The 27,545-nt window shown below is 35.3% G+C and overlaps 5 protein-coding genes across 7 annotated transcripts; 2 read left to right on the forward strand and 3 right to left on the reverse strand.

Moving 5' to 3' along the window:
- The first annotated feature begins 444 nt into the window (after nt 1–444).
- Nucleotides 445–2,158, forward strand: LOC133699099 (uncharacterized). The gene is made up of 2 exons (XM_062122239.1): nt 445–1,175; nt 1,596–2,158. Exons 1-2 carry the CDS (start codon nt 572–574, stop codon nt 1,976–1,978), a joined length of 987 nt encoding a protein of 328 aa, XP_061978223.1. The 5' UTR covers nt 445–571; the 3' UTR covers nt 1,979–2,158.
- A 1,138-nt stretch (nt 2,159–3,296) lies between these two features.
- On the reverse strand, nt 3,297–8,371 carry LOC133699266 (uncharacterized). The gene is made up of 5 exons (XM_062122460.1): nt 6,684–8,371; nt 6,060–6,244; nt 5,785–5,955; nt 4,278–4,730; nt 3,297–3,902 (listed from the first exon to the last, which is right to left on the reverse strand). The coding sequence occupies exons 1-5, from the start codon at nt 8,167–8,169 to the stop codon at nt 3,471–3,473; spliced, it is 2,727 nt and encodes a 908-aa protein (XP_061978444.1). The 5' UTR covers nt 8,170–8,371; the 3' UTR covers nt 3,297–3,470.
- Nucleotides 8,372–11,415: 3,044 nt separating this feature from the next.
- Nucleotides 11,416–13,333, forward strand: LOC133700227 (vacuolar protein sorting-associated protein 28 homolog 1). Of its 2 annotated transcripts, none has more exons than XM_062123773.1 (2): nt 11,416–11,567; nt 12,292–13,333. In XM_062123773.1, exon 2 carries the CDS (start codon nt 12,410–12,412, stop codon nt 13,037–13,039), a length of 630 nt encoding a protein of 209 aa, XP_061979757.1. In that variant the 5' UTR covers nt 11,416–11,567; nt 12,292–12,409; the 3' UTR covers nt 13,040–13,333. The 2 variants fall into 2 exon arrangements, with proteins under 2 accessions (XP_061979757.1, XP_061979758.1); XM_062123774.1 differs by having other exon boundaries at nt 11,533–11,678.
- A 1,829-nt stretch (nt 13,334–15,162) lies between these two features.
- Nucleotides 15,163–16,805, reverse strand: LOC133698217 (syntaxin-124-like). The gene has a single exon (XM_062121071.1). It carries the CDS (start codon nt 16,469–16,471, stop codon nt 15,563–15,565), a length of 909 nt encoding a protein of 302 aa, XP_061977055.1. The 5' UTR covers nt 16,472–16,805; the 3' UTR covers nt 15,163–15,562.
- Nucleotides 16,806–17,512: 707 nt separating this feature from the next.
- On the reverse strand, nt 17,513–26,643 carry LOC133699603 (B3 domain-containing protein Os07g0563300). Of its 2 annotated transcripts, none has more exons than XM_062122906.1 (14): nt 26,217–26,643; nt 25,133–25,214; nt 24,912–25,010; nt 24,319–24,637; nt 23,873–24,194; nt 23,513–23,609; nt 22,562–22,736; nt 22,169–22,248; nt 21,403–21,450; nt 21,055–21,312; nt 20,217–20,266; nt 19,504–19,617; nt 19,094–19,164; nt 17,513–18,854 (listed from the first exon to the last, which is right to left on the reverse strand). In XM_062122906.1, the coding sequence occupies exons 1-14, from the start codon at nt 26,417–26,419 to the stop codon at nt 18,049–18,051; spliced, it is 2,724 nt and encodes a 907-aa protein (XP_061978890.1). In that variant the 5' UTR covers nt 26,420–26,643; the 3' UTR covers nt 17,513–18,048. The 2 variants fall into 2 exon arrangements, with proteins under 2 accessions (XP_061978890.1, XP_061978889.1); XM_062122905.1 differs by having other exon boundaries at nt 17,513–18,857.
- Between the last annotated feature and the right edge of the window lie 902 nt (nt 26,644–27,545).

Consider the following 27,545-nt stretch of genomic DNA (forward strand, 5'->3'; position numbering starts at 1 on the left):
GACTATTTGGCACTATTTACTACCTTTTATTCTTCTTCTTCTTCTTCTTCTTCAAGAAACCCGACACTGATTTTACTTGGAGATAATTATTGTGGTAAATTCTGAAATCAAACTATATAATGTATCCCATTGGCACCACTTTACATGTAACACTCACCATAAAAATTAAAAAGAAAAAAAAAACAATTTCACAACCCATCAACTATTTCTTCTGGCACTAATTCATCATTCTTCTCTAATTTAATAATTTTTCCCCATCAAGTGGGTCCCCATGGACATTCTAAAAAAGCATCATGAAGAAGAGCAACCTCCTCCCTCCCACAAGAATACACCACCCCAAACCACAAATCTCAACCCTCCGGACCCCACCAAATCCAACGTTCCAGATTTCACATCCCTCACTTCCCCACTCTCTCTAGTCTCTATATATATCCAGCATTTCCCCAGAACCTCACTTAACATATCCACCCACCACCACCTCCTATTTCTTAACACAATCTTTCTCTCCTCTTCAAATCCTTGAAATCCAAGCCAAGGTAAGGATTTTAAGGTTTAAACCCCGGAAACAAACATGGGTTCTCTTTCACTTTCCTTAAAAGTTGTATTGATTTCAACTAATGTGTTGTTCTTGTCTTCGTATTTGAAAGTCTTTGTTGCATTAGTGCATGGTTTTTATGTAAATCAAGCTTCTCTTCTATGGACTTCTCTAGTGTCTTGGCTTAAACCTCCTTATCTTTATGTTATCATAAACTGCATCATCATTACCATCGTTGCTTCCTCACGTTTCGACCACAACCACGACACCAATAGTACCACTACTCATGATCATATTGAGAAAATCCCAATGGATGATTATGTTCATGAGATGAAGATTTCAACGGTGAAGACTCGGTTCGATGGTGCCCTGAAATCGAGGGCTCTGATTGTTTATCAGGACAGAGTAGAAGAAGAAGAAGAAGAAGAAGTTATTCAGGATAAGTGTATGGTGTTAGAGGATAGGGAAAATGGAGTGGCTGGTGATTTTGTGATATCCAAGTCCACGTGGGTGCCGCCGATAAAGAGGAATGATTCGTCTGAGAATAATCTTTTGTTGCTGGAGAATCTTTCTCCGGCAGGGAAACCCCTGGTTTCTTCTAGGTTCGGTCATGGGAAAGTTGTTAAAGCTCGTCCTGAAGGTACTATATATCCACCATTCTTTTTATCAAGCCTTTTTTTTTTTTCTTGTTTTCGGTTTTTATTCTCCGGCCAGATTTCACGACCCACGCTATTCCTTTTTTCATGTCCAAAAAGCTTATTGGTCGGCGTCAACCTGGGTTTTTTCCGGCGCCGTTTTCACATCTATTTTTTTGTGCCAAATTGAAATTTGAATTTTACGCTTGTACGCCGTCGTTTTTGTTATTTCAACTTTTAATTGATTTGATCATTTTGCAAGACAAAAAAATAAAGTTCAAGAATGGCATGTGATTGACGCTCCTTTACGAAACTCCAAAAAAGTCCTTGGATGACATAAATGTTTTATGGTATGAGCGTGTAATAGAAGCTTAGTAGGAAGGTCAAAACGGTCACAACAGTTTAACGATGCTGTGTATTGTCAGGTGGAAGGGCGTTAAGGGTGGGAAAGCCACAACCAAACGATACGTTAGAGGACATATGGAAAAAGATAACGGAGGATCGTGCAATGCCGTTAACGAGACACGTGAAGAAACCACAGACGCCCATGGACACGTGGGAGAATCATGGCAGTCAATTTAGCACAAGTCGTATGGATCCACATGCGGTGAGTAAATCGGAGACGTTTAATGGCAGAACCAATTATCAGCTGCCACCTGTCAGCTCATCATCTCCTGCTTCTGGGAAATTAAGGAAAGAACCTTCACTGAGTCAAGAAGAGTTGAACCAGCGAGCTGAGGCTTTCATTAACAAGTTTAATGAGGAGATGAGGATGCAAAGGCAAGGGTCATTCAATACAAGGAGATGAATAGCCATGGAGGGCGTCGTTAATTAGGTTTTAAGTTAATTGTGGGTTTTGATTAAATTAAAATTAAGATTTGAAGCTAAAAGCAATTTGGTGTATTTTTATTAGGATAGGTTCCATGTACAGATGGGATAGGGGAAAAAAAAGAAGAATATAATTTAAATAAAATTATGTTTATCATCTTATCTGCCATACTTTAAAAAATTAGAATTTACATTTTAGACCAAAACCAATTTTTAAATTTAATAAAAAGATAAGATTGTCTGGTAAATAATACAGTAAAAACTAAAAACTCAAATTAAATTTTAGTATTTTTAATCCATTTTTCTCTTTATTAGATCCACATACTCACCTGATCAAAGAACAAATCAAAAGAAAATTTGAATTTTTTACTAAAAAAAAACAAGGGAGGAATTGCATGCATGAAAAGAGGGAGATTTGCAAATAGAGGAATTGTATCCGAGAGAAGCCATCCATTGGTTAACAATAGTGTCCAAATGCACATTATCCCCACCTAGTAACTTGTAATATTTAATATAGAAATCTTATAATCATGAGAAATAATAGTAATTTTGTAAATAATTATATTATTTATTTATTTTGACGGGCATATAAAATTTAGAATATAAACGGTAATTTTTAAAGTATTATGGGTAATTATAAAATAAACTAAATTACAACATGCTAAGGATAATGTTTTCCTTTTTTTATTTTCTAATGCTTAAAAGCATCCTGCTAAACTAACTGGAAAGTAGTAGCCAAAAGGCCGAGGGCAAAAATTCATGGGCATCCAGATAATGTGATGGGATTTATTGAAAAAAATGTAAAAAAAGAAGAAGAAGAAGAAGAAGCCCTTTTTCTTTTTACCTTGTGTTTCAATATCTTTCAGTTCATGGCGTGTTGTAATCCAACAGCATGATGATGAGGGGGAGTCTGAAATTCTGGCTGACACTTTGCAGCAGTGACCTCTTTGAAGCTTATGGCAACTGATCGGTAAGATTATTGTTTTACCTAGCATCCATCCAAAGAATTGTCACTAACAAAATACACAGATGCAATATTCGAACAAGATAATAAAAAAAATATATGGAACGAGTCACTTCTATCTTTAATCTCCCACCCCTATTACAAAATTTTCAATGACATGCCTTGATCTTGTTTTTAGGACTGGTGGAATCAGAGAATTGCCTCTCAATTCTCGTACCTACATTGTGCATTTCTGGATACGCAGAATATCATGCTAAGCAAATTTCGGAAGGTCTATGCATGATTTCACCCTAGTCTGCTCATACAATTCGGTTAGAGGAGTGTGGAGGACATATAAGAAAATACCACAATTTGTGAAAATAATGAAGAAAAAAGCTGAATGCTACATAACTTCGATGGAAATATACACGTCTAAAGATTCGATGAACAATTAGTGATACAAGGGGACAAGCAACAAGTCTCAACGACAGTTGGTCAAAAATATAGTTCTTCAAAATTTCACCAGTGTTCATCCTCCACGTTTTAGTCTCTTAATCCTCTCGAGGGCACCAAGACGACTGCCACCATCCTTTGCATCATCTTTCTCAGGCTCTTCCCTCTTCCCAGCCAATCCACCAAACACAGCAGAGGGAACATCCTTCTGTGCAATTTCAACTTTTTCATCGTCTTCAGAGTCACTCTCTTCTGGAAGCTCAATGTCTTCCTGGTTTGCAGTAACCTGCATCCCTCCATCCGACTGAGATTGCACTCCAGCACTCACAAAGCCCACTGTCCTGCTGCTATCTCTGGCAGTGGTTTTATTGATTGCAGGAGCTAATTGCCTCTCTAGAGCGGCCATTTCATCTTCAGGGAGCCCAGCCTGTTTCAATTTGTCTTTGGCATCATCAATGTTCAGTCTCTGATCCTTCTGCATCAAATACTCCGGAAGAATAAAATGTGTCTGCAACAGCAAAGACGAGAGTCAGAAGTTGTAAATCCAAACTCAAACCTTCAAAATAATGCAGTAATAAAGATAACACTCTGAATATAACCAAGACTGAGAATCCTCGGTACATGCATAATGATATCCACTTAGGTTTCAGGCAATGACGACCAAGAGACACTAGGTAGGTACAATGGGCAGCTAATTGCAGAATCTATAAAGAGATCTAAAAGTTAGCATTGAAAGCTTGATAAGAACAAGAGAAGACGGAAAGGCAAGTGATTTAACTATTATTTTGACTTTTTTATAGAAAAAACAAACCAAGCTGCTCTCTTAGCACAGTAATAACTCCTTTTAAAATGAACAGGCCTGTGGAAAAAATAATAAACAAACCTGGCTATAGCTTGCAGACACACTTCGTTTAATACGCAACATTTCTCTGAAGGTATCTTCATTTCCATGTTGAACCTCAAACTCATGCCATTGGTTCCAGAAATCCAAATCAGATCGTGGATCAGCAAATTGGGATGCAAATACATATATGCCACGTGCACGGTCAATTTCTCCAAGGTTCTTCTCTAAGTCAGCATACTTCAAGCACATTGTCTTCACATCTTTGTCTGGAAGGCCAGACTCTATTGCTTGCTCATATATTTCCCTTGTTTTTGGAACACCAAATATCTCAGCTGCACGAGCAATATAAATTTCGTACATGCTCAGTTTTTCATTGTTTGGAACAGCCTTGGTTGCTTGATCGTATACCTTCATGGCTCGCTTTGCCAAACCATAGTCCTCTTCTAGCTTTGCATATTGAAGATACAACGGTTTCACCGAGTCAGCAGGAGCCTGATTAGCACAAGAAAATTACACAAAAAGTGAGCATCAAAAGTTCAAAACATATTAGCAATAGTAAAACAGTTCCAGTTCAAATACATTTAGCATCACCGAGTTGTGGAACAATAAACAATACTGCATTTAGCAAGATTGAGTTCAAATACAAGACAGATCACAGGATCACAACATGCAATACATATGTCCATAAGAACCTGTGACTTCTACATGGTTAACATAAAAGGAGAACCTGCAGAATATACAGGTAGCTATAAAAGGTGGATGGTGTTCACACATTGATCTGGCTTTGGGTTTCAGTGAGAAGAATGATGGGAAGAATCTTTGAAGGTTTGTGACATTTGCAGCGATTTGGTCTACTTGTAAAGAGATGACAAGTCATAATCTCTGCTAAAACCCACAAAATTGGAAATAGTAAGATAAGCAACACTAAGAGCTGCTAAAGCTTATAAAAAAATAGCAACTTGAGAAACAGTTGGAAACACACTTCAACAGTGAAAAACTCTTGGACAGTCAATCCTCGAAAAGGCTAGGCTTTTTTCCCCGTAAATCTATATACTAGATAAAGATGCCAGGCCACTAAATTAGCAGCAAGGTGGAGAAAAGGAGCAAATTAGAGCTAAACCAAAGCGTAGCAGAAGTTACAGCATAAGCAGAAACATAACAGATCTACGTCTAATTATCTGAGGGACAAGGCAGAGTCACCTGCGGTCCCAAAATCGTGAGCAAAAAGGTATAAACCAGCAACAGAGCAATTGGCAACAGAATCAGCATGCCAGCAAGGAAATGAAGCAAGGCTAAAACTGCAGAGATATTTCAGCCATACGAGCAATATGAAAATGTATGAAGACCCCACAAACCAGTAATGGTTTAAGGTGGTAGCCACAAAAGATAAGGACTCGGAGCTTGAGCGATAAAAGGAAACTAGCCAGCCCCATTTACAGCAAGACTCGTCAGAATTTATATAAGAGCAGAAATATGTGATAGCGGGCAAGATTTCAATACTGAAACAACCAAACAAGAACTGAGAGGGAAAAAATAAAGTGAATACCATTTCAATAGCATGTTCAAACAACTCCCTCGCCCGCTCTAGTTTTGTCTTGCCATATCTCTTCACGAACTTTGAGAGATATGTGACCCAAATGTCTTTCACATGAGGATACTTGAATATTTTGACTCCCCTTTCATATACCTTGAATGCATCTTCAAAGTATTTATGTTCCTGTATAAGCCAGTACAGTTAACATTTGTCCATTCCAGCCAGTAAAGGTAACAATTAAAGGAAATTATGTTACATGATAGCAATTATCGAAGGAATGTCCATACCTCTAGAAGCCAAGCATAATTGATGATGATTTGTGGGGTGGCTATGCGCAGGTCCAGTATCCGTTCATACACTGCTCGAGTGGACTCCAAGGTACCCAGGCCCTCCTCCAAATCAACATAAAAAGCCCAGAGTCTCAAGGACTTATGAACCTTTATCTGAACTGGTTCATCCCCATCAGCAGCCACTGCAAGTTGATAACAAAAACCAAGACTGAGAGGTTAGCACCTGATTTTGACTCTCCAGATAGAGGCTATCCACAGATCAACCAATACAATGACTGAATTCATGCCACAATTTGTCAAATGATTGTATTCATTTAAAAATTTTCAACCCAACTCTAGAAGCTCTATGACTAGAGAAGGATTATGATACCTCATAAACCTTATCCATGCCATAAGTTACGGTTTTGTATGTTTTGGGACTGCTTAGAATTATTTTATGTTTGCTTCCAAAAGTTTTCATTAATAAAACTAAACTAAGTTTGAAATTGTTATAATAACGAAGAACATGTTACCCTCCAATTTCAGTATTTGCTGCTGCCAAACAACAAAATTAACATGCCACCATAAAAGCAAATTACAATATATAAGGATGACCAGTAAATGAGGAAGGCTTAAAAGTACCTCTCCGTTTGACCTCAACTGATGGTTCTGCGGTGGCCCGTCTCAACAGCTCAAGCGCACCTTTGAAATTCCTGTGTCTAATTTCCATTTCAGCCCACTCACACCACACACTTGCCAAATTATCGACAGTCTTGTAGTTCACTTGCACTGCCTTGTCAAAAATTACCCTTGCATTGACAAGATCATTGTGATCCTCGTACAATTTTGCAAATGCAACCCACAAAGTATGAGGCTTCCCCACTGCTTTCATTGGATCCACCGTCCTCACAGCTTCAGTATACGTCAGAATTTGCTTCGTTGGATTACCCTCAAATAGCTTGACCCTCCTATGCCACTGCTCCACATTATGTGGATTTTGTCGAAGAAGCACACTATTTGCTAATTCTGGTCTTCTATCCATTAGATACTCCAGACGTGCTAGCATCAAATCCACGTCATTGTCATCATCTAACCAAAAGCCATTAAGTAACTTCTTCTCAAACTTGGAACTCCAATCCAACCGAACATCCTCATCCAACTCGATACCATTCTCTTCAACCTCATTTTCCTCATCGTCGCTCAAATCCATTTTCTCCATCTTGATAGCAACCATACTCTCTTCAAATTGTGAGTAAGCGTCAAAAATAACACTGAAATCCCTAACAGTAACCACAGTAGTCATCCCCTCCTCAAAAATATCCCTTGCCTTCTCAAACAATTCCCTCCTGATATAATAATCAGCAAGCGAGGTCCACAGCCTCCCAACCTCATCTGTAAACTTCCTAATCCCACCCCTAATAATTGCATCCACGTTTAACCCTGAAACCTCCTTCGCATGCCTAGTCATCAAATCACACAACTCAAGCCACAAGCTATGCTTGGTCTTCCCCTTAATTGAATAAAACTGATCATCATTCAAGACCGACGCCAACCTCTCTGCAGCCTCTTGCCAAAGCCCAGAATTCAACAAAAACTCAATAAAATCTTCAATATGACTCGGGTCATACATCAAATACCTCCTATAAACCCTAAGAGAGGTCTCAATAGGAAAACCCTCTTGACTCACAAAACTCAAATACAATTCCCAAATCCTATCGTGCTGTGTAACAGGCAACGCACAGAGAGCCCTATCAAAAGCCCTCCTCGTCCTCGTCACTAACTTCTGACGAATCAAACTCTGCAAATACATAATCCAGATCCTAGGCATCTTATGCATAGTAACCAAAGCCCTCTCAAAAGTGTTATTAAGAGTTTCAAACTGAGGATGAGTAATGGGCAAATTCCGAACTATATCGAGCCGCTCAACCAAATAAGCATGCCAGAGCTTGTAGCTTCCAGGCAACGCTCTGAGAGCTCGTTCATAAATAATGAAGCGTTTCTTGAAAGGGGATTCTCTTCGGGCAATCAAATAGCGCCACCAGAGCTTCAAAGAAAAAGGGTTTCTCAAGATTTCTTCTTCGTAGAGAAGATCATCTTGAGAAGGGTACAGCTCTTTGGAAATCGACATTCTGGTTTTGGGTTTTTAAGGATTTAGGGTTTTAAAAAAACCTCGGATTCTAGCCTGAAAAAGGCAGAGGAGGAGGAGGAGGAGGAGGAGGAGACTTACAGAGTGGAGAGATTTCGCAGGTGGTAAAGAGAGCAGCGGATCGACTCGCTGCCTTCACTGTTAGCAGGAAATCAAATTCATTAAGGGTTTTTTTTTATGGCTTGATTGAATCCGAATGTGAATTATTTATTTTTTTCTAAATTAATTTAATAATATGAGTTTATTGTAACTTATTTCCTTGTCTTTTTAATAATTAAATAATTTAGTTCCTTTAGGTTTTTTAACTAGTTGTTTCAACTGAGTTGATTAAATAATCTTTTTCAGTAAAAAAATAAATATTGAAGTTTTTTCAGTATATTTTTAATTATAAAAAAATATTTATTAGAAATCAAAATGTATATATGTACATTTAATTAATTAAATTGATATTTAATTAAAAATAATTAAAATTAAAATATTTGATTTCGCAACACGAGTTATATACTTAGTTATTTTTATTAATTTTATTTTTTATAATATTTTTTATTTAATTAAATAATTATATACAACAATTAAAGATTAAAAAAATATTGTCAACAAAAGCAAATTAAATAAAAATATAAAGCTTAATTATAAACAACCAAGTATGGAATGATAAAAAAAAATATTAATCTAATATTAAATGATAAAATTAAAAAATATTAATTTAAAACATTTATCTAAGTAAATTCAATAAATAGTGATAGATAAAAAGAATCAAGATCACCCAAGCTATTTAAAAAAAAAAAAATTATATAGAAAAAAATCAAAATAACAAAACTCAAATCTATAATTGAATAAAAGCTAATGTCTTAAACTAGAAAAATATAAGCTTAAAAATAAAAAATAAAAAATAAATAAGGCAACTCGAGTAAATCTCCTAGACCTTAATTAATATCTAAAACTATTAACTTCTGAGATTTTAGATTTGAGTTCAATCAATAAACGTAATTGAAAGATAAAAAAATCAATTTTCAAAATAAAAAAATTAACAATTAAAATAATAAGTATCAAATTTAATATGAAAAAAAAAACTAAATAGGATATAATTGTAAGAAAATCAATTATAAAATTTATATGAAACAAAATAAATAACAATCAAAAGAATATAAATCAAATTTGAAATATAAAAAAAATTGAAGGGGTGAAATTAAAAGGAAATTTTAATTTTATAAATTATTCTAGATAAAATAAATAGTAACAAGGAGAATAATAACCAAATCTAAAGAAATAACAATTTGAATAATTGTTTTGAAATTTTAAAGGGATAAACACAAAAACTAAGAGGAGGAAAATAAATCACCGACATCAAATCAGACAGTCATTACCCACACTTATCACCGAAGAGAAATTAGGATGATTCAAGTGTTGCCATGAAAGGCGATATATGGTCATCAAATGACCTTGCAAGCGCTACTTGAAAGGTACGGGGGCTGCTAATGTACTAACACGGCAATACACATATTAAAAAAAATTTTAAAATAATATTTATACATATTAATACAAAATTATCTTCAAACCATCATGATAATGACAAAATGTCCATTAGCGCAAGTTGTAGAATATTTTATTTTCAAGGACATGTAAGTTATTTTATTGTTATTTAAGAAAAAAAAAAGGATAAAAACACCCTTTATATAAACTTATAAAAAAACAATATAATCTAAGAAAATAATCATTTATTTTACTGTGCATATAAAAGCAAAAAAATATATAATTACGTTTTTTAAATTTGATAACGATAAATAGATGAATCTCCGCGAGATTACTCCTAATATCATGTTTTTTTGGTTTTATTTTTCAACAGCAAAATAAGTATCTCATTACTACTCTCCGTACAGCTTTTAAAGTTTTGTTAGTTAATTAATCCTTTAACCATCCTTTTTTTATTGTGAAATCATTTGCAAAAAGCAAGAGAAAAATAACAAAAAAAATTACGTGTCAGTTTAGCATTTTAATAAGGATAAATTAACAAAACAAAATAAATTATTGACTGATATGAATAAAGGGATTAAATACGATGTTTTTTTTTAATTGAAGGGATTAAATTATTGGTTTTATGAGAACATAGACTAATAAAATGCTTTTTACTTTAAATAGTATTCAAATAATTTTTTTTTATTTTTTAAAAAATATTGTTAGCATCAATATATTAAAATGATTTGAAAATACCTTAAAAAATATTATTTTAAAACAAATAAATAAAAAAAATATTTTTTAAAAAATATTTTTAAAACATAAAAACAAATAGGATTATAATTGCTATGAAAATGTATTGATTGAATTGAAAAAAAAAAAGGTAAAATAATTAAAAAAATAATAAATTGATTGAATATGCACACTAAATCAAGAACAATACATGTCTGTATGAAAATTAAAACCCTAATTTGAACTTTCTATATTATAAAAATTTATTATTTTGTGAAAACTTTTCAATCTCTTATATAGTTTAATTGAAAAAACTAATAGGGTTTCAAGCTTTGATTTGTTTATTTATCTTGTGGTGTTGATGGGCTTTAAGTTAAGAATAGTACAAAACGGACTTCGAATTCTCTAACAGAAAAATCATTTATATGGGCCCACAAGCCTTAGAAACTCAAGAGGCCCTTCAATCAAAATGATCAGGATCTTATCATCAATCACAGGCACACAGAAAATCAAACGGTGGAAAAAGCATAAGAACACGTGATGAACTCACTCACAGAGTGTAACGGAGTCCGTCTCTCCTGTTCTCTTTGGGTTTCTTTCTTTTCTGGTCATCTCAACTGCTACACGTAGATGCCGTAAGCAGTCATGATATTATAACATCCCACACGCAACCCTTCCCTCCCTCTTCCTCAAAAATCACAAAACAAAATGGTAATGCCAATCTTTCAAATAAATCCCCTAACTATATATGTATTCTTGATCAACTCCATAAATAACTCTTTGTCTCAATTACATCCGCTCTTCTCGTCCCGAAGATATTATTAAGACAGCTACCATAATTTTAAATGCTAGCCTAGAATCCATGAATAATTGTTGACACACTAGTATAGCCATCCATGATTGAAGACAACTTTTGCAAGTGTTCATTCAAAAAACTTTTCAAACAAAGCACCCAACTCTAAAATTTCATGGAGTTCAATTTTTTAACACTTTAAGGACCTGATTGAGAGAAAAGAGTTTTTTAATGATTCGTTCAAGATTCGGTTTATAATATAGGGACTAACTTTGAGGCTAGCCCAAATAAAATCACAAAACCTTCTCTTCTTTTAATTTTCTCATATTTTTTTCTCTGCAAAAAGTGAGAGAAAAAAGAAAGACCCTTCACGTTATTCAAAGCCGCGTTTCACTTCCCTGTAAGGACCCCTCTTCTCTCTCCATGCCTCCTTCTGTATATATATTAAGTTTTTTTGTTCGTATCTGCGATTTAAAGCTTTGAACTTTGGTATTTTTAACAATGATTTAAGGTAAAGCTTGAAGCTTTTTAATGGGATTTTCGTTGTGTGTTCTGGGTTTTGATTTTTGGTTTCTGGGCTTTTAATGGTTTGTGATTTCATGATCTGCTGTGGTTATGTGGTGATTTTTTGTTTGGTTTCTTGGAAACTCGAGGAATGTTGAAAAGGGAGGGACTCTTTGCATTTTCTTTATAATTGAAATGAAAATTTCTTAGATTTTTGAAGGGTACCAGTACCAGTACTAGTATTAGTTCTGTCATGATTCATGAAGGGATTTGTAGAAATGGATTTTTTATGGTGATGAATCTCGAGCTTTATAATTTGGGTTTTTTTTTTAGCTTTTTAAAGTCAGCAAAGTAGTGTTTTGTATTTCCTTCAAGCTGATTCTTATGCTAGGTAGGCCCTTTTTGAGTGTTTTTGGAATGATTTAGTTTCCGATTCCAGAATTGCCATGGAAAGGACAATGTGTATCCATAACTTATTTGATTAAACCAAAAAAACGTAAAAGGATTCTATGTTGCTTTTAGTCTCATGAATGCATGTGTTGTGGTTTAGATTTCTATACAATTGATGGTATTTTTTTTTTCTGATTATGCCTTCTCATGTTGTGTTCGATTGTTTGCAGTCAAGTAGGTCAGAGCTCTTTGCGCGTGTCCCGTTCTCTTCTCCAGTCCTCCACAGATATTTATCTAATTTTAAAGTAAATTTTTCTTGCTTCTTCAAGTTTATATTTGTATATCGAAATGGAGGTCAAGCTATGGAATGACAAGCGCGAGAGAGAAATGTATGAGAATTTTGCCGAGCTATATGCAATAATAAAAGCCACGGAGAAGCTTGAAAAGGCATATGTTCGTGACATTATATCCTCATCTGAGTATGAAATGGAGTGCCAGAAACTCATTGCCCATTTCAAAACTTTGGCTTCCTCTCTGAAAGACACAGTCCCTAGCATCGAGCGCTTTGCAGATACATACAAGATGGACTGCCCAGCTGCCATCAACCGGCTTGTGACCTCCGGGGTGCCTGCCACAGTGGAACACCGTGCTGCTGCTGCTGTGTCGTCTACTACCTCAGCTTCCATTGTGGCTGAGTGTGTCCAGAACTTCATCACAGCTATGGATTCGCTGAAGTTGAATATGGTGGCTGTGGACCAGGTGCATCCTTTGCTTTCAGACCTCTCAGCCTCACTGAACAAGCTGAGTATTTTGCCACCTGACTTTGAGGGGAAGACAAAGATGAAAGAATGGATTTTGAGGCTGTCTAAGATGGGGGCTGCAGATGAACTGACAGAGCAGCAGGCCCGGCAACTTCATTTTGATCTGGAGTCCTCATACAATTCATTTATGGCAGCTTTGCCTAGTGCTGGTACTTGATTGATATGAGTACTTGTATATTACTAAGCAAGTTCATTGGATTTGGGTTGTGCAATATATATTTCTTATTTGCTGCCGCTACGTAGTTGAACCTTGGGTGAAGATGAATCAGAGAAGTTTCTTATTTTGTAACTGCTTATACTTTTGGGAAGGGTTGCATCGAGGGCAGGAGAATGGTATTTTGAGCCCCATTTTAAGAGAGAGTATTTCTTGTCATATATGAAAAATTGGTTTGTACTTGAATTTGTGTTCATAAATTGTACTCTAATCTTCTAACTAGATTAGAGTTATCAATTGCTTGCATATCTGATATATTAGAGCACAGCTGGATCATGAAATTCAATGTGATAAGCTTGATGTCGATGTATTCTATCATGGTGTTGATGGTTCCATCAATGCAGCTTAAGTGTGTGTTTGGTATTGCGGTAGTATGTATAGAATCAAACTTTAATCTTGTTGAAAGAGCATTGGCTTGATTTTGAAAAGGTTGCAGTGTATGTATAGAATCGCAGCAGGCCTATCATCACAATGAGTAAATCTTTCCACTGTACAAATCTACAAGGAATCTACTTTTCCTGCTTGTACTTGAGTCAGACGCGTACATGACAGCCTAAATAGTCCAAATATTAATTCTTCCTTCTGTAATTGATGTGCCTTTTTGTATTTTTTTTTATCTTTCCTGTCAGTCGTGCAGGGCTTCTGATTTGATCATATTGTTGTGAATTGTCATAAGCTTTTCTCTAGCTGTTCAATAATTTTTTTTTTTGATAGGCAAGAGTACCATACTTTTGGGGGATTATTTTTTTTAAAAAAAAATATCACGTGAATTGACATAAGGTCATTTGGCAAAATATTTTAGTAAGGTAGATATTAATTAAATTTTGTTATTTTTAAATGTGATAAAATAGATTTTGTCGATCTTGTTGTATTTTAAAATAATGATGTTTAATAAATGTAGTGTTTTGGAAGCGTAACATGACTAAATTTTAATATTTTATCTTAACTATTTTACTGTTTTATATAAAAAAATATAATTTTAAGAAGGTTTTTTTTCTAAATATATATTATTTATCAAAATATATATATTTATTCAACTTGTTGATTAAAAAATAAACTAATTAAAATATTAAAAAATTATTGTTCACACAGTAGTGAATAATTATGAGTAGTCATATATAAATTTACAATAACTAATAAGAATCTACTCTAAACAGATTACGTGGATGGCCTAATAGATACATTTATAGATCATTGAGATAAGTCTAAACCTAAAAAAAGGTTCGATTGCCCTAGACTAAAATAATATAACTCAAAATGACCATAATTTTTTATTTAATCGTTGGATCATGTTTAAAATTTTTAGTAAGAGTTTATTTTTTCTATAGTAGTCATTAAGACGTTATGCAGATCTTTAGATATCAAAAATCTCGCGAAAACCCTCTATTTTTTATAATTTTGAGATTTCTTTTATTATTTTTGAAATCGATTAACTGGTTTGACCTTATGAACCGGTCAATCAATTGAGTTAAAAACGACACAATTTAACTTTATCATGTTTTAGAAGTGCGACACTATGTTATTTTTCCAAATCTTTTTAACCGATATCAATTCGTCAATAAATCTTTTTAATCGATATTAATTCGTCAATATTTTTAATTTACGGTGCTAATTACTCAATTTATCCACTTTTGGGATCCTAATTTGTCTCGTATGAACGAGACATCTAACTGAGAAAGTAGTAAAAATTGTTTTTTAAAGTAATTTTTTACTTGAAAATACATCGCATTCAAATAATTTAAAAATAATATATATATAAATTTTATTTTGAAGCTAATTTTTTTTTCAATACAACAGGACCACAAAATCAAAGAGGACGCAGGTCTCATGCTCGGCCTAACTATATGTATTGCTCAGCAACACCAAGAATTCTTACGATTTTGAGATACATGCATAGTCTTTTGTATATCCATCCATAAAATGATGAAAGTTTTCATGCTTCTGCAGCGATGCAGAGAAATTCATCCATTGACCGCAAGATTGATAGCTTTCTATATTTTTTTCTTGTATGCATGATCGATGAGAAGAAAGAGAGGAAAAAGAAAAACCAGTTGACAGGCATGCGATTTCTTTCAACGAGTCTTAAATTTGATATTACAATGACTGTACATCATTCTCTCGAGATGGCCTCTTCTCCCCAGCAATTACATGTGCACTTCAATCAAACTGTCATGGTTTCTGCCAAGACCTTCTTTAGGGTTTTTTGCAGCAAAACTTCATGCAAAAAATGCTAATTGCCTCTATGGGGGTTGCAAACAAGAAACATGCTTTAGGATATGCCTGAAAGAGGAGAAAGTTCCCAATCTTCCTTGCAGATGCGCTTACGTTTGAGAAATCTAAATTGCTATCTTAGAAAATAGAACAAAGCATTCCAAGATAACCTTACAACTAATAATTTTCGGTTGGGGTTAAAATTAAATAGGTGTTTCTTCTGGAGTTCAAAAGGAAATCTGCACCCTCTCATTCCTACAAGAGAGCCAGGAGATGTGGTATAAATGGTAGTAAGAGGACAATGATGAGGACAGCACCGGCTACAATGGCAATGCACGTCCACTTTCGAGAGCTCTTCTGATATTCCCTGGCCTCAGAAAGCTGCTCAGTCCCTCGCCGCACGAACGAGCTAGCATGCGCAACATGACTTTCAATATCATTGATCTGATGACCCTGAGCTTCCACGAGAGCAGCCATATCCAAGAATACCTGGTGAAGCTCAATCAAATTCTTCTCTATCTCCTTCACAGCATCATGTCTCTCTTGAATTTCTGATATTGTGTCAAGAATCTGGCCTCTCCCTTGTTCCTGAATTGCCTTTTGCATGAAGCTTTCACTTTCACCACTGGATATCAAATTCTCAATCGTTTCTTCACTTGCTCTTTCTCCTGTGATTGTGAAATACCTGCGTTCCACTGTTTCCTTATATTCGGCTGCCATTCTAGCTCTTAAATCCTGAAAATTATCCATAAGATCCTTCAACTTCTTTCCCAAACCACTAACCACAGATGTCCTGGTTCGATCTGCAGATGATCCTGGACCGCACCCAGGAATGTTGCGGTGAGCTGCATTGGATCGATCCAAGGCTTCGAGCTTTCCCTTGATGATTTTAACGCGTTTCAGGACTTGTTCAACATCTATGTCCATCCGCGAACGAAGATTTTTCATGGTCTTAGCATTATGAACAGTCTTACATTCTTCATTGGCTTCTTGTAAACTCTTGTACAGCCTCTCAACAGTTTTCATATCTTCCTTAACATTCTCGACGTCTTCAAAGAATCTGTCAAGATTCATACTCTCCTTCCCTGCCTCCATGTCATCCATTTGCGCCTGCTGCTTCAGGTCGGTGTACTTCTTGAACGAGCTGGAGAACAAATCATTCATCCTGGAAGAATACAATAATCAATCCTGCTCTTCTACAAATGTATTTGTTTTATGTTGGCGGAATCACTGGAAGACGTTTATGAAAAGCCAGGATAAAACAATCCCTGTTCTTCTACAAATGTACTAGTTTTTTAGGGGTTTTTTTTGTGATCATCTTCCACTTCTTAATCCAGAGCCTAATGAGAAGAAGGAATGGCAAAAGCAAGAACCATGACCAACAAAATCTTCCCTTATTTTTGGCTTGAGGTTATTCTGAAATTAGAACCCAGCCAAGTTTTGACTCAAAGGCCGTTTATTGCAAAAGGTTATCAAATATATGTGACAACGGGCTCCCCCTTTTCATTGGCAACCACTATGGTTTTGCTGACTTGGTCTTCCTTTTCTTTAACCTAAACCTCAAAGCTAAAAATAGAGGTTCCACAGCCTATCAGAATCTAAACTACCAAAAAATGATTAGAGAGACATTTTTAATATCTCGAGAAAAAAATGATGGAGCTCAACTATTAGTTTTTGATGCCTACGAAGAAATCTTGGTTGACTGCTTTCCATGACTTTTTTTTCTTATTGCTTATCAGCATGTTTGTTTTTAAATATTGATGAAACAGAACAGTTACAAAAAAAAAAAAATTAGTGAAATAATTCGGTTTATAAATGTCACGATTATTCATATTTGCTATTTAGAATAGTGATATCAAAACGAAGAAAAGGGAGAAAAGGAAAGAAATTATCTAAAGAATAGTATGATGACATGGTGACAAGATACACGGAGGAGACAGAACAGTTAACAACCAGGCAAAAGGTGTTGTTTCAACTGTCAGACATTTGACCTAATGAACAACGGCAGAAACCAACTCCATATATTTGGTCAGGAATAATAATCTTTCCGAACGTGATGGCGAATCATCAGAGACCAGCTTGAAAGACTCGTATGAAGAAAACTAGAAATCATGCTGACATGATATGGGTATGGGCGCCATGTTCTACCAACTCTTTTGGAAAAGAACATGGAGCTGTTCTCTACAGACACTTTTACCTGCCAGATTGTGAACATCCACTTGACATTTCAGTAATCTTCTATCCAAGACAAGTTTCATTGAAACAGAGAAAACAATGGTACCGAAATAATCTAATACAGAAAACTAAAGGAGACTAGGTAGCTTGTTCGAATCAGAACCCCCATGTTGCAGTTGTATTTCAACTTAATAAAGAGAACAAGCTTCAATTTTCTTTTCACTATGAGCAAAAAGGCACAAGCTTAATCACGTCCTCTGTGCAAGGGTAGCAGTGAGCTTCTAACAGTAAACTACATTGCTGCAGCCTCCTACCCACTTGATTGAACAATCAATCATCTTCTAAAAGCATGTCAGTGTCCAATTGTATTAGCATAGAGAGGATGATATTATACAGTATGCACCAGTAAAATATTGGTTCTCCCCCATGGTTGTCACTTTCCTGCCCCTCTACTTTATGTACAGAACAACGAAGTTAAATGCCGATGTGGACAAGTATGCCACGAGAACTATCCTCGCATTCAATCAATCATATGGTTGATGCTCGTGCACGGTTAAAGGCATTATCTATCCAGTAGCTGGAGTGGAAGCGGATGCGTTCATGGAAAAAGCTGGGGGATGATCCTTGTCTGCATCTTGATGGCTGCTGCCTAGCATAATGACATCACTGACCTTTTCACGTGTCCCCCCACTTGACAGCATGTGATTACCGGAAGGGTTATTGTCACCATCCGAGCTTAAGAATCTTTGCATCCTGAGGTATGTCTCAGTGGCATCCTGGAGCATCTTCATCATGCCTCCAGAATCTGAACCAGGTGACAATTCATCCTCCCTCTCTGGCTGGATATTCAGGTCTATTTGGCCTTTAAAAGGTGAAGTTGAGGATTTCATTCTGTTAGGATCATCATCAGAACCTTCACTGACTGTCTTTTTCTTGTTCGGACTGCCACTTTCACTCCCTGTGTTACTAGATGGTGAGGGTTCATCATCAAGCAATTTCTCAGCAGAAGGCTCCTGCTGCTTCTTCCGAGTAGTTTCTGCTTCCTTCTCTGATTGCTTCGTTTCTGCTTCCTTCTCTGATTGCTTCTTCTCACGCTTCATCATTAGGGTTTTAAAACGGCGCTTTACTGTTTGGCAAACATTACATGTACAAGTCTGCTTGTGTTTGGGACCCTTCCCACTTGGGGGTTGAATGCACACAATGCAGGAGCAGCCAGGTCTGTGTCGGGGGTGCTTTGTGGTGGCCTGGGATGAAGCCGGGAAAGCCTCACCCTCTCCTAAAATAGCTAGGTTGGCAAGAGTGTCTAGCCCCTCCAAAGCTTCGACCCTATCAATATCCTTCTTAGCATCCTTCGATCTCTTGGAAGTGACTACTGCTTCACAACCATAACAACAGATTCAAATTGGGCAGTGGAGAAGGAGATCATCGCCATTTGAACGAGATTCCATAAAAATCATTAAAATGCACATATACACAGCAACAGCAGTGAAAATTAGATCATGATACTTGGTGCCACGCTTGAGGATAACTTAATTGCCTTGCATGACCATGAATTACCGAATTTCAATTTTGGAGAAACAACAAAATGAAGTCACTATAAGCAATTTATACCTAAATTACAGGATGGAAGAAGATCTTCAAGCTGCTCTGCTGTCAATTCTTGAGCCACGGAACATGATGATCTGACAGCAGATGTAATAAAAAATGTTAGCAAAATGCAAGAGCCTGCAATTAACATGTATACAAACAACATTCAACGTTTATGTAACTAGTCTATTTAAGGGACAAAAGTGAGGGCACTGCCTCGGTTCATTATTTACCATGTAAAGAATGACAAAGTTAACCGAACAGGCACCAAAGCTAGTAATTCCGGGACCTCAAATGTACGTTTGAATGTTGTAAAGAAATTAAAAGAAAATACATTGGTTGCACCCTAGAATAATTTTGAGATCCCACAGGCTATCAAACAGGATCTGAAGGATAAACCCAAAACTGAATGAATAAATGGATTCAGATTATACCTTTCAGGATCCCATGTATTACTAGAACATGCCCATTTGGAGGGAAGAAGAGCATTGGCAGGCAATTTGCGCCACTTATGACAATCTTCACATTGAACCCATTGAATCATTTGACTGACAGAAAACACATCATATTAGAACTCTATATACTCAGAGATGAAAGGACATCATGAGTCCATTTTAATCATATGAAGCATTGTTATAACTATGAAAATTTAGAGATAAAAAAAAAAGGATTATTCAGTTTACCCGGGCTGAAAAGGTAGGAAACATATTAATATTGAAGCATCATCCAAGGTTTACATCAGTGTTCTGTTAAATGGCCCACTATCGTAAAGTACAAATGGATTTACATAAAAACTTATAGGTTGGAGAAATCATATATTTCTCAAGGCACAACCTGCTATAGTTATTCTAATACATACAAACTTCTAGGACAGTATATTTCTCCTAGCATAACCCACTAGTGTGAAATGTGAACAGATTATAACACATACAGGACAGATAGATGTCATATTCTCCTAGAAAAAACACCCAAACCACTAACATCTGTCATGGGAGACCTAAACATGTAAGGTGGTTTACGAATAGTGTGTAGGTAAATTTTTGAGAGAGACCTACAAGCCAAATCATGATGAATTAAAAAAAAAAAAAAAGAGCCCTAACACAGAAGGTATAGTTGCAAGCTTGAGCACTCAGGATAGGCAATTTACCCCACATTATCCGTTGCAAAAATTGTAGGCTTCCCAAGTACTGGCGCATCCTGTTATAGCAGCACACTTGTCATAATGATAAAAAGTAGGACTTAGGCCTCCTATCCACAATAAACTTTAGCCAACTCTATTCAGGGTATAAAATATATAAGAAAATGCATCCCAAGTCCAATAAAAAACTTCAATGCAAAGTTGTTAAATGATAAAATAAAAATAATGAACGATAACATCTTGAACAATGTTTATTTAAAATCACACAAGGCATTATATCAACCAATTATATCAGTCATGATCATACACAAAAAATAAAAAACCCAAGCATCTTTGTAAGAATTGGGCATTATCACGCAGGCATTGTAAAATTGAAAGTCTTTCTATAGGAATTTCATATTCCCTTGCAATTTTATATGTCAGAACATAAATTCAATGTGACTAAAGAAGGCAAGTTTCTACCAATAGAATAGCAACTCATTACTATTACTGGACCTTTCAAAAGCACTGAACAATGCACTCCAAACATTCTCCCCTAAATGCTATGTAGCTAAATTCAAGTGGCCTCACCCCTCACCAAAATAGTAGTCGTGCTCTGGTAAGCTAATAATCACATTGTACCACAAAAGTTCTGTAAATGCTATGTAACTACTGCAAAGGGACAAATAAGTAAATAAACCGATAGTTACAGTATCAAAGTAGTGAAAAACAAGCAACCTCTACCATCACAATGACTTAAACACAAGCACATTGGAAAGACAGATGTCAGAATAAGGGATATCAAGGGTGGCTAAAGAAAGAAAACCTCATTGGCATAAACTTATTTTGAGTATGGAAACAATCAAACCTCATATTCCTCAAACTCAAATCCTTCAATCGCCACAATACTGGGAACATGGTCAGGAGGGGGACGGAGCAATCCTTGTGCTTCTTCCCATGTTAGCTTCAATTCAATCATATCCTCGTTTTCAATCCTCAGGCGCTTACTCTTGGAACCCAATGTGCTGCTCTTCCTCTTTCTGATAGAAGATTTTCCTTCAAGAACTTCTTTTGCTATGTAACCTGATTTGTCGACTTTAGACCAAGGACTAGGATCCAATTCAGCCTGGTAGATTGATGAAAAGCTAGGTGACCTTGTGTTAACTTAAAAAAGGCAATGAAACAATTCCACTAGTATAAGGTTTGTAATACTAACATCTCCTTTTGTCGATACACCAGTACCAGTCTGACTTGTTTCATTGTCCTGCAAAAATAACACATTTTAGAATTTATTTTGTTGGATTAAGTGTTGAAGTTGGCTACAAATTGAAAGGGCAACATTTGACAAACCACAATTTTGTAGCAAAGCATTTTACTCGACATAACTAAAAGCAACAAACCAAACTTTGAAGCACATTACAATCACCCTAATGAAACTATGTACCGTCGTCATATTTTCAAGTTATCTCTTGGCTTTCTCAGATTAAATGCCAAAAACGAAACACGATGAAGGTAACCAGAAAAGGAAAAAAATAAACTGAAAATCTCACTTCATTATACCTCAGCCTTCTTCCTGTAAAATAAAGTGCTATAGAAATAATAACACGCTACAAACTTCCATTTCACCACATAAAATTTCATTCAGGCATTAACTTCCAGGTTTTTAAAGGCATGGAAAGTTCCATGCCCACTTTTAAGGTAAATTTAGGCTATGATGCAATGAATTTGGAAGAAAGGACAGTAAATTTAGTACCAAATTAGGACTTAACAAGGTGATACTGGATTATAATATCATTGACCTTGGAGAGGTACCAGCAAGGATTCAAGTCTCTGGTTTCACCCATATATAATGTGTTGTTGATACCTCATTGAATTCAGAAACATTATCCTTACAAATTTCCACATAACCTATTGTTTGAGCTCCAGCAAGTATGAATGGATAATGTAGAAAAAAAGTGTTCAGCAATTGCACTAGGGCATACCTGATCAGAAGGCGGAGCAGAGGTGGCCTTTCTGAATCCCATAACCAATTTGCCTTCTGGCTCTAATCGACTGAATGTTACTGAGGAAACAGAATTAAATTTCAGATCCAATATCATACACCCTAAAACCATGATGCACTAAAGCATAGGAGGATGGCACCAAATCACATGGAAAATGAATTGAAAGGCATGAAAGAAGACAGAAAAATATCAAAACTACGAAGCAGCAGTGGGATGATTGACCAGATCCAAAGCCATGACATTGACAAATCTAGCGGACAGAAACAAACCGGTCCAACAAAACTAGAGAGAAGAAAAATGAAGACATAACCCTTGCTGCAATTAACAAATTAAGACTCTTCTGAACATAATTTCACATAATTTGGTTGCTACCTATATCGCCTGCTTGCAATTGCATGTTTTGTATGCAAGGAGTAACTCCCTCCAGAACATACATTCTACTATTATTGTTAGGCCAAAACCGAAATTGAAAAATCCACTCTTTCCCTTTAGAATCTTGGACCCTGAGAGGTAGACCTTCAGGCTGCGAGATGGGAGGAAAATAGGCCTGTGTCATGGCAAGCACAATGTTAGTGCTGATGAAATTATAGAGTGCCCACACACAAAGGGAGATAGTTAGATATTAAAACCGTGCAGAACTCCTCAATGAAATTATATATTTGATATACGAGCTACACCATTAATGTGGCAGCATGACTATTCTCCAACTAAAATTGTTTCATAGGAGTCAAAACTGCAAATGCACAAAAAACATGCATGTATTTTAACACGACAAATTGCATTCAGAAATGTTCTTTCCATACTTCTAAAGTATTTTCAATAAGAAGCAGCCAGGAAAATCAACAAAAAGAGTTGTGTGATTCATCACCATTTTGGTTAATCATCTTTCAACTGACCATGCTGGGACAACACTCTGAGAGAATATGAGGGATGCAAGAATACACAACTCTATAGTGGAACATCCATAGTATATGAGGGTGTTATCACAAGCAGTCTTGACAGTAACCACAGTCACCTATCAGCATTATTATCATGAGGACCATGACCGTGACTTGAAAACTCCTTTGTCCATAAAAAGAAAAATAACACCACAACTATAAAGCATTGCATAACCAAGAAAAAGAAAATATCTGTAACTGATATATATTGCTAAGACTAATAAACTTTTCTTTCTATTATCTCTTTGTCTTCTTTTTGTTTCCCATTTTTCTAAAAAAGAAAAAAGAATACATTCTTGGTTCCTCCAAAATCCAATATACAAAGCTTTTAGAATAAAACTGATAAACAAAGTGAAAGGTGAAGCTGTGAAGCATGAGTACCAACCTCTGCACATTTTTTCGGCAGCACCAAACGCCCAATTCGTCCAGCATCACTAGCACTCAGCATCTTCTCAAACAAAGGTTTGATCACAGAATTAGAACTTAAATAGGGTTAAGGTTTCAGGATCCATAAATGCAAAGAGGACTAGGAAGATATAGTTATCACAAACAAAATAGGGCAGAACCATCTTGCAAAACCTAACTCATCTTCATAAGTCAGAAAATCAAATGTGGAGAAGACTAGAAGATAGTAATTTTTAAATACAAAACTGCCTCCAAACAATATGGCACAGATTATCTAAAATGATAGTTTATTTTTTGAAAAATTAAAATATAGAGAAACCATTGCTGACATAAAGGATACTTTCCAGAAATTTGTTGTAGCTCTCCATCAGTAAACCTTGGCCAGTACCGAGGAAGTAACTGGCTTCTTCCACGGGCATCTGTTCTAGGCTTCCCATTGCGTATGTGACCATCACCTGATAAATCGACTCCATTATGTAAACTCCCATGAAAATGCTTTGTAAACGGAGGTGGAGGGGCTGGCTGTAAAGCATTTACAGAGCCCTCAATTTGACTATTTGATTCGCTTATAGATTTATAAGGTATTGTTATTCCAAATTGCTGGCCCGATGCATCCTCCATTAAAGATGATGATGGTTGCGGTTGCTCCTCACCAATGATTCCTGCAACAAATAATTAACTTACAGTTGTTTCTATAACACTCCCAAGCATGGCAGCATGAAACTGCCAAGTCATCATGCACTTCTTTCCTTGAAACAGCATAAAATGTAGGTAAAGGATCTGTACCTGCATTCCCATTCTCAACTATATCCTGTAAGCGAATCCTCAGGTTTCCATTGATAAATTTTTCAGAAAAATCCTCAACTTTCCTTTTCTCTAGGGAAGGGGCAGAAAATCTTTCACCGGTATTAAGCCTGTCAACTTCATAAGGCATCCTTGTTTGCAATTCAGACTGTGCAGCAGAAGGATTAAACAAACTGGGTGCTTGACGCCATGGTACAGGACCTGAACCAGCTAATTGACTCCAACTTTTGACAGAAAGGTCTTTGAGTCTCTCGGGGAAAGGTGCATGGTAAAACAAAGGAGACCAGGCAGGGTTTGACGTCTGAAACACAGAATATAAAGCAAAAATAAATCTATCACAATTAAAATTGAACAAGGTTATGTACCACATCAGCAGAGGTTGCAGTCAGAAGAATTTGTGGATTACTCTCCTACAATAGCAAATTTATAAGGTGCTGGCAGTAATGGAAGGAACATATTTTCCATTATCCAACTAATGGCGTATGAATCACATATTTGATCAGAGAAACCATCAATGGTCATAATAAAACATAAAATGACTATGATTCAGCAGTAAGAGATGAATTTTCCCTTACCAAAACAAAACTCTTACTCGCACATGCCATGCACGCAATACCTCCAGCGTCCAACAATGTGAAAGCTTGAATTGAAACAATACATCCACAATGAACACTCTGTAATGGAAAATTAAACTTGGATGATTTACAATAAAATAAATGGCAGCTGCATACCATCCATTATATAACCACACAAGCACAGGCAGCATATAAACAAACCACAAGAAATTTCATCTTACCTTCCCACATGACTCGCAACACCTCCAACCACCAGCCCTCAAGTGGAAAGTCTCACAGAAACTCCCCTCCTCATAAGCAGAACTAAGTCACACAAGGTTGAGTCAATTGTAAGTTAATAATGATGATGATGGCGACGATGACATTGCAGCCATGAAAACAGATACTTGGTTAAGTATAACTACGAATATGCCAGTAAATTGTCTTGATAGGACCTGTTTGAAGGTTTTGCCAAATGAATTATTTCCTCTTCTCTACTCTCAAGAGGAGAGGCCAATTCAAGCAACACCAAAAAAAGAGGAAAGGAAATAAAAGAAATTCCACTCATAGTAAGCATTAGGATCTCAACCAAATGACAAGTCACCAATACTTCCGTTTCAGGCCTTGCTAAAACCATAGTCAGAGATTTTAACGGAACCTCACTGATATATCACTCTCTAAAACCATTCTACACAAGAAAACATTGCCAAATTTTTCAAAAGTTAAAGAAAAAAAAAACTTGGTAAGAAACCAAAGCGTATCATTATTGACTCATAGAAACTCATTAGTCAAAGTCTAAACGGTTACAAAATACAAAAAAACTTAATTTTTCTCTGCCAGTGTCTTGATGGTTTTCTCCCACTACAACTGTAAACTAGCCACTGCCAATTAGACCAAAAAGGCAATAACACACCAACATGAACAGCCAAATCACAGCTACAATCATTAATTAAAAATTGCATTAAAGTTTAACTCCAAAAAAAAACCCATTAACAATACGTATTCACCAAAAATAAAATGACCCAGAAAAGAAAAACAGAAGAAACCATTGAATTTCACTCTTTCTAGTTACAAACAAGACTGAGAATTGATAAATGTTGAAATTATATTTTTTTCCAAATTTAACACAAACAAACAATTAGGGAAAAAAATAAATTATTTATATCAGCATTGAATTATGTCCTATCCAATTTACCCAAATTAACCTCCAATTGTTAGCTCAACATCATAACCACTTACTAAATTTAATAACAAGAACACAGCCGCCGCCACAACTATTCTCTCGAAAATTAACAAAATAGAAACAAAAGGTTGAGTACTACTCACGCGCATCGATCGCAAAGCTCGGCAAAGTCACCGGAACGGAGCCTCCAACCTTTTCGAGATTTAAAGTCCGTACAATCAGAATTGAAACACTTTCTTGACAGTGCCGTTGAAGAAGAAGAACATGAAGTATTATTATTATTATTATTATTATTTGCAGTAGTAGCCGTTGTTGAAGTGGGAAGATGAGGAGGAGAAGACGACATTGAGATTTAAAGAGGATAAAAAAAAAAAAAAAACTTTTGAAAGAGGAATTATGAAAGGGAGCTGAGAATGATGATAAACCCTAGAATTTGAAAATTTGTAGGGCTGGATTGATCTGTGGAAAAATCATGGAGTCATTGAGCGAGAGAGGGTTTTGTAGAGAGAGAAAATGGAAATGGGCATGTGTTTGTTTGTTTGGAGAGAGAGAAAGAGGGAAAGGAATAAAATAAAAAAGGGCGTAGGATTCTGGGTATTTATATATGCGCGTGGGGGTGGAATTTTTGTTTTTGTAGTCGTAGAGTCTTTTTTATTTTCGTCGTCGTTTCTCTGCGTTTTCTGTTTTTTAATTCCAGTAAATAATAAAAATATCCTCCAACTTAATTTGTGTATTAATTAATGATTTTGAGTACGTATGTTTCGTATTAATTAGGTTTATTTAAATTATTCTAGAATAAAAAATAAAAAAAGAGAATAATTTTTTTATCGGTTAATCTAAATTATATTGTTATATAATGATAATTTTAAATAATAACCATTGATTATATGTTTCCCGTTATGCAAGTTATGTGTTGTTATGGATATTGATTAAAAAAATGTTTAGTATTATAGTAATTGTTTTTAAAAATGTTTTTTATTTAAATAATATTTTTTTTATTTTTTTAAATTTATTTTTAATATAAATATATCAAAATAATTTGAAAACACTAATAAAATTAATTTAAAGTTAAAAATTACTAAAAAATTATGAAATAAAACACATTTTAAGACCCATTCAAAATATAAATTATCACACTTCAAGAAGCAATAATAAAGGTTTGGCATTACAGTCTAATCATATTTTTAATTTTTTTTTAATTTTTTAGCTTCAAATTATATTTTTTATGTTTTTTATTGTTTTGATGTACCAATATTAAAAATAAATTTTAAAAAAATAAAAGGGCATTTTTTATGAATTTCAAAGCAAAAATTATTTTGAAAAGTAACATCTACCACACTCCATAACATAATGTGTTTGATATTATGATATAGAGTGTTTTTTAAGATTGTTTTATGTTTGAAAACATATCAAATAATTTTTTGTGATTTTTTATTTTTAACATCTATATATTAAAATCACTAAAAAAAACT

This window comes from Populus nigra, chromosome 7, assembly GCF_951802175.1.
Source record: "Populus nigra chromosome 7, ddPopNigr1.1, whole genome shotgun sequence".
In the NCBI taxonomy this organism is placed as follows: domain Eukaryota; kingdom Viridiplantae; phylum Streptophyta; class Magnoliopsida; order Malpighiales; family Salicaceae; genus Populus; species Populus nigra.

Bases quoted from the DNA above. Each gene is read 5' to 3' on its own strand.
- LOC133698217 (XM_062121071.1), bottom strand. From the start codon at position 16,471: ATGAATGATTTGTTCTCCAGCTCGTTCAAGAAGTACACCGACCTGAAG.
- LOC133699266 (XM_062122460.1), bottom strand. From the start codon at position 8,169: ATGTCGATTTCCAAAGAGCTGTACCCTTCTCAAGATGATCTTCTCTAC. The intron at 5,956-6,059 runs GTATGGACATTC...TGGCTTATACAG, and splicing joins ATTATGCTTGGCTTCTAGAG to GAACATAAATACTTTGAAGA. The intron at 3,903-4,277 runs GTTTGTTTATTA...TTGCTGTTGCAG, and splicing joins TGTCTGCAAGCTATAGCCAG to ACACATTTTATTCTTCCGGA.
- LOC133700227 (XM_062123773.1), top strand. From the start codon at position 12,410: ATGGAGGTCAAGCTATGGAATGACAAGCGCGAGAGAGAAATGTATGAG.
- LOC133699603 (XM_062122905.1), bottom strand. From the start codon at position 26,419: ATGTCGTCTTCTCCTCCTCATCTTCCCACTTCAACAACGGCTACTACT. The intron at 22,737-23,512 runs GTTGGTACTCAT...GCCATGACACAG, and splicing joins TGCCGAAAAAATGTGCAGAG to GCCTATTTTCCTCCCATCTC. The intron at 20,267-21,054 runs GTTTGATTGTTT...CTGCTATAACAG, and splicing joins TTGAGTTTGAGGAATATGAG to GATGCGCCAGTACTTGGGAA.
- LOC133699099 (XM_062122239.1), top strand. From the start codon at position 572: ATGGGTTCTCTTTCACTTTCCTTAAAAGTTGTATTGATTTCAACTAAT. The intron at 1,176-1,595 runs GTACTATATATC...GTGTATTGTCAG, and splicing joins TGTTAAAGCTCGTCCTGAAG to GTGGAAGGGCGTTAAGGGTG.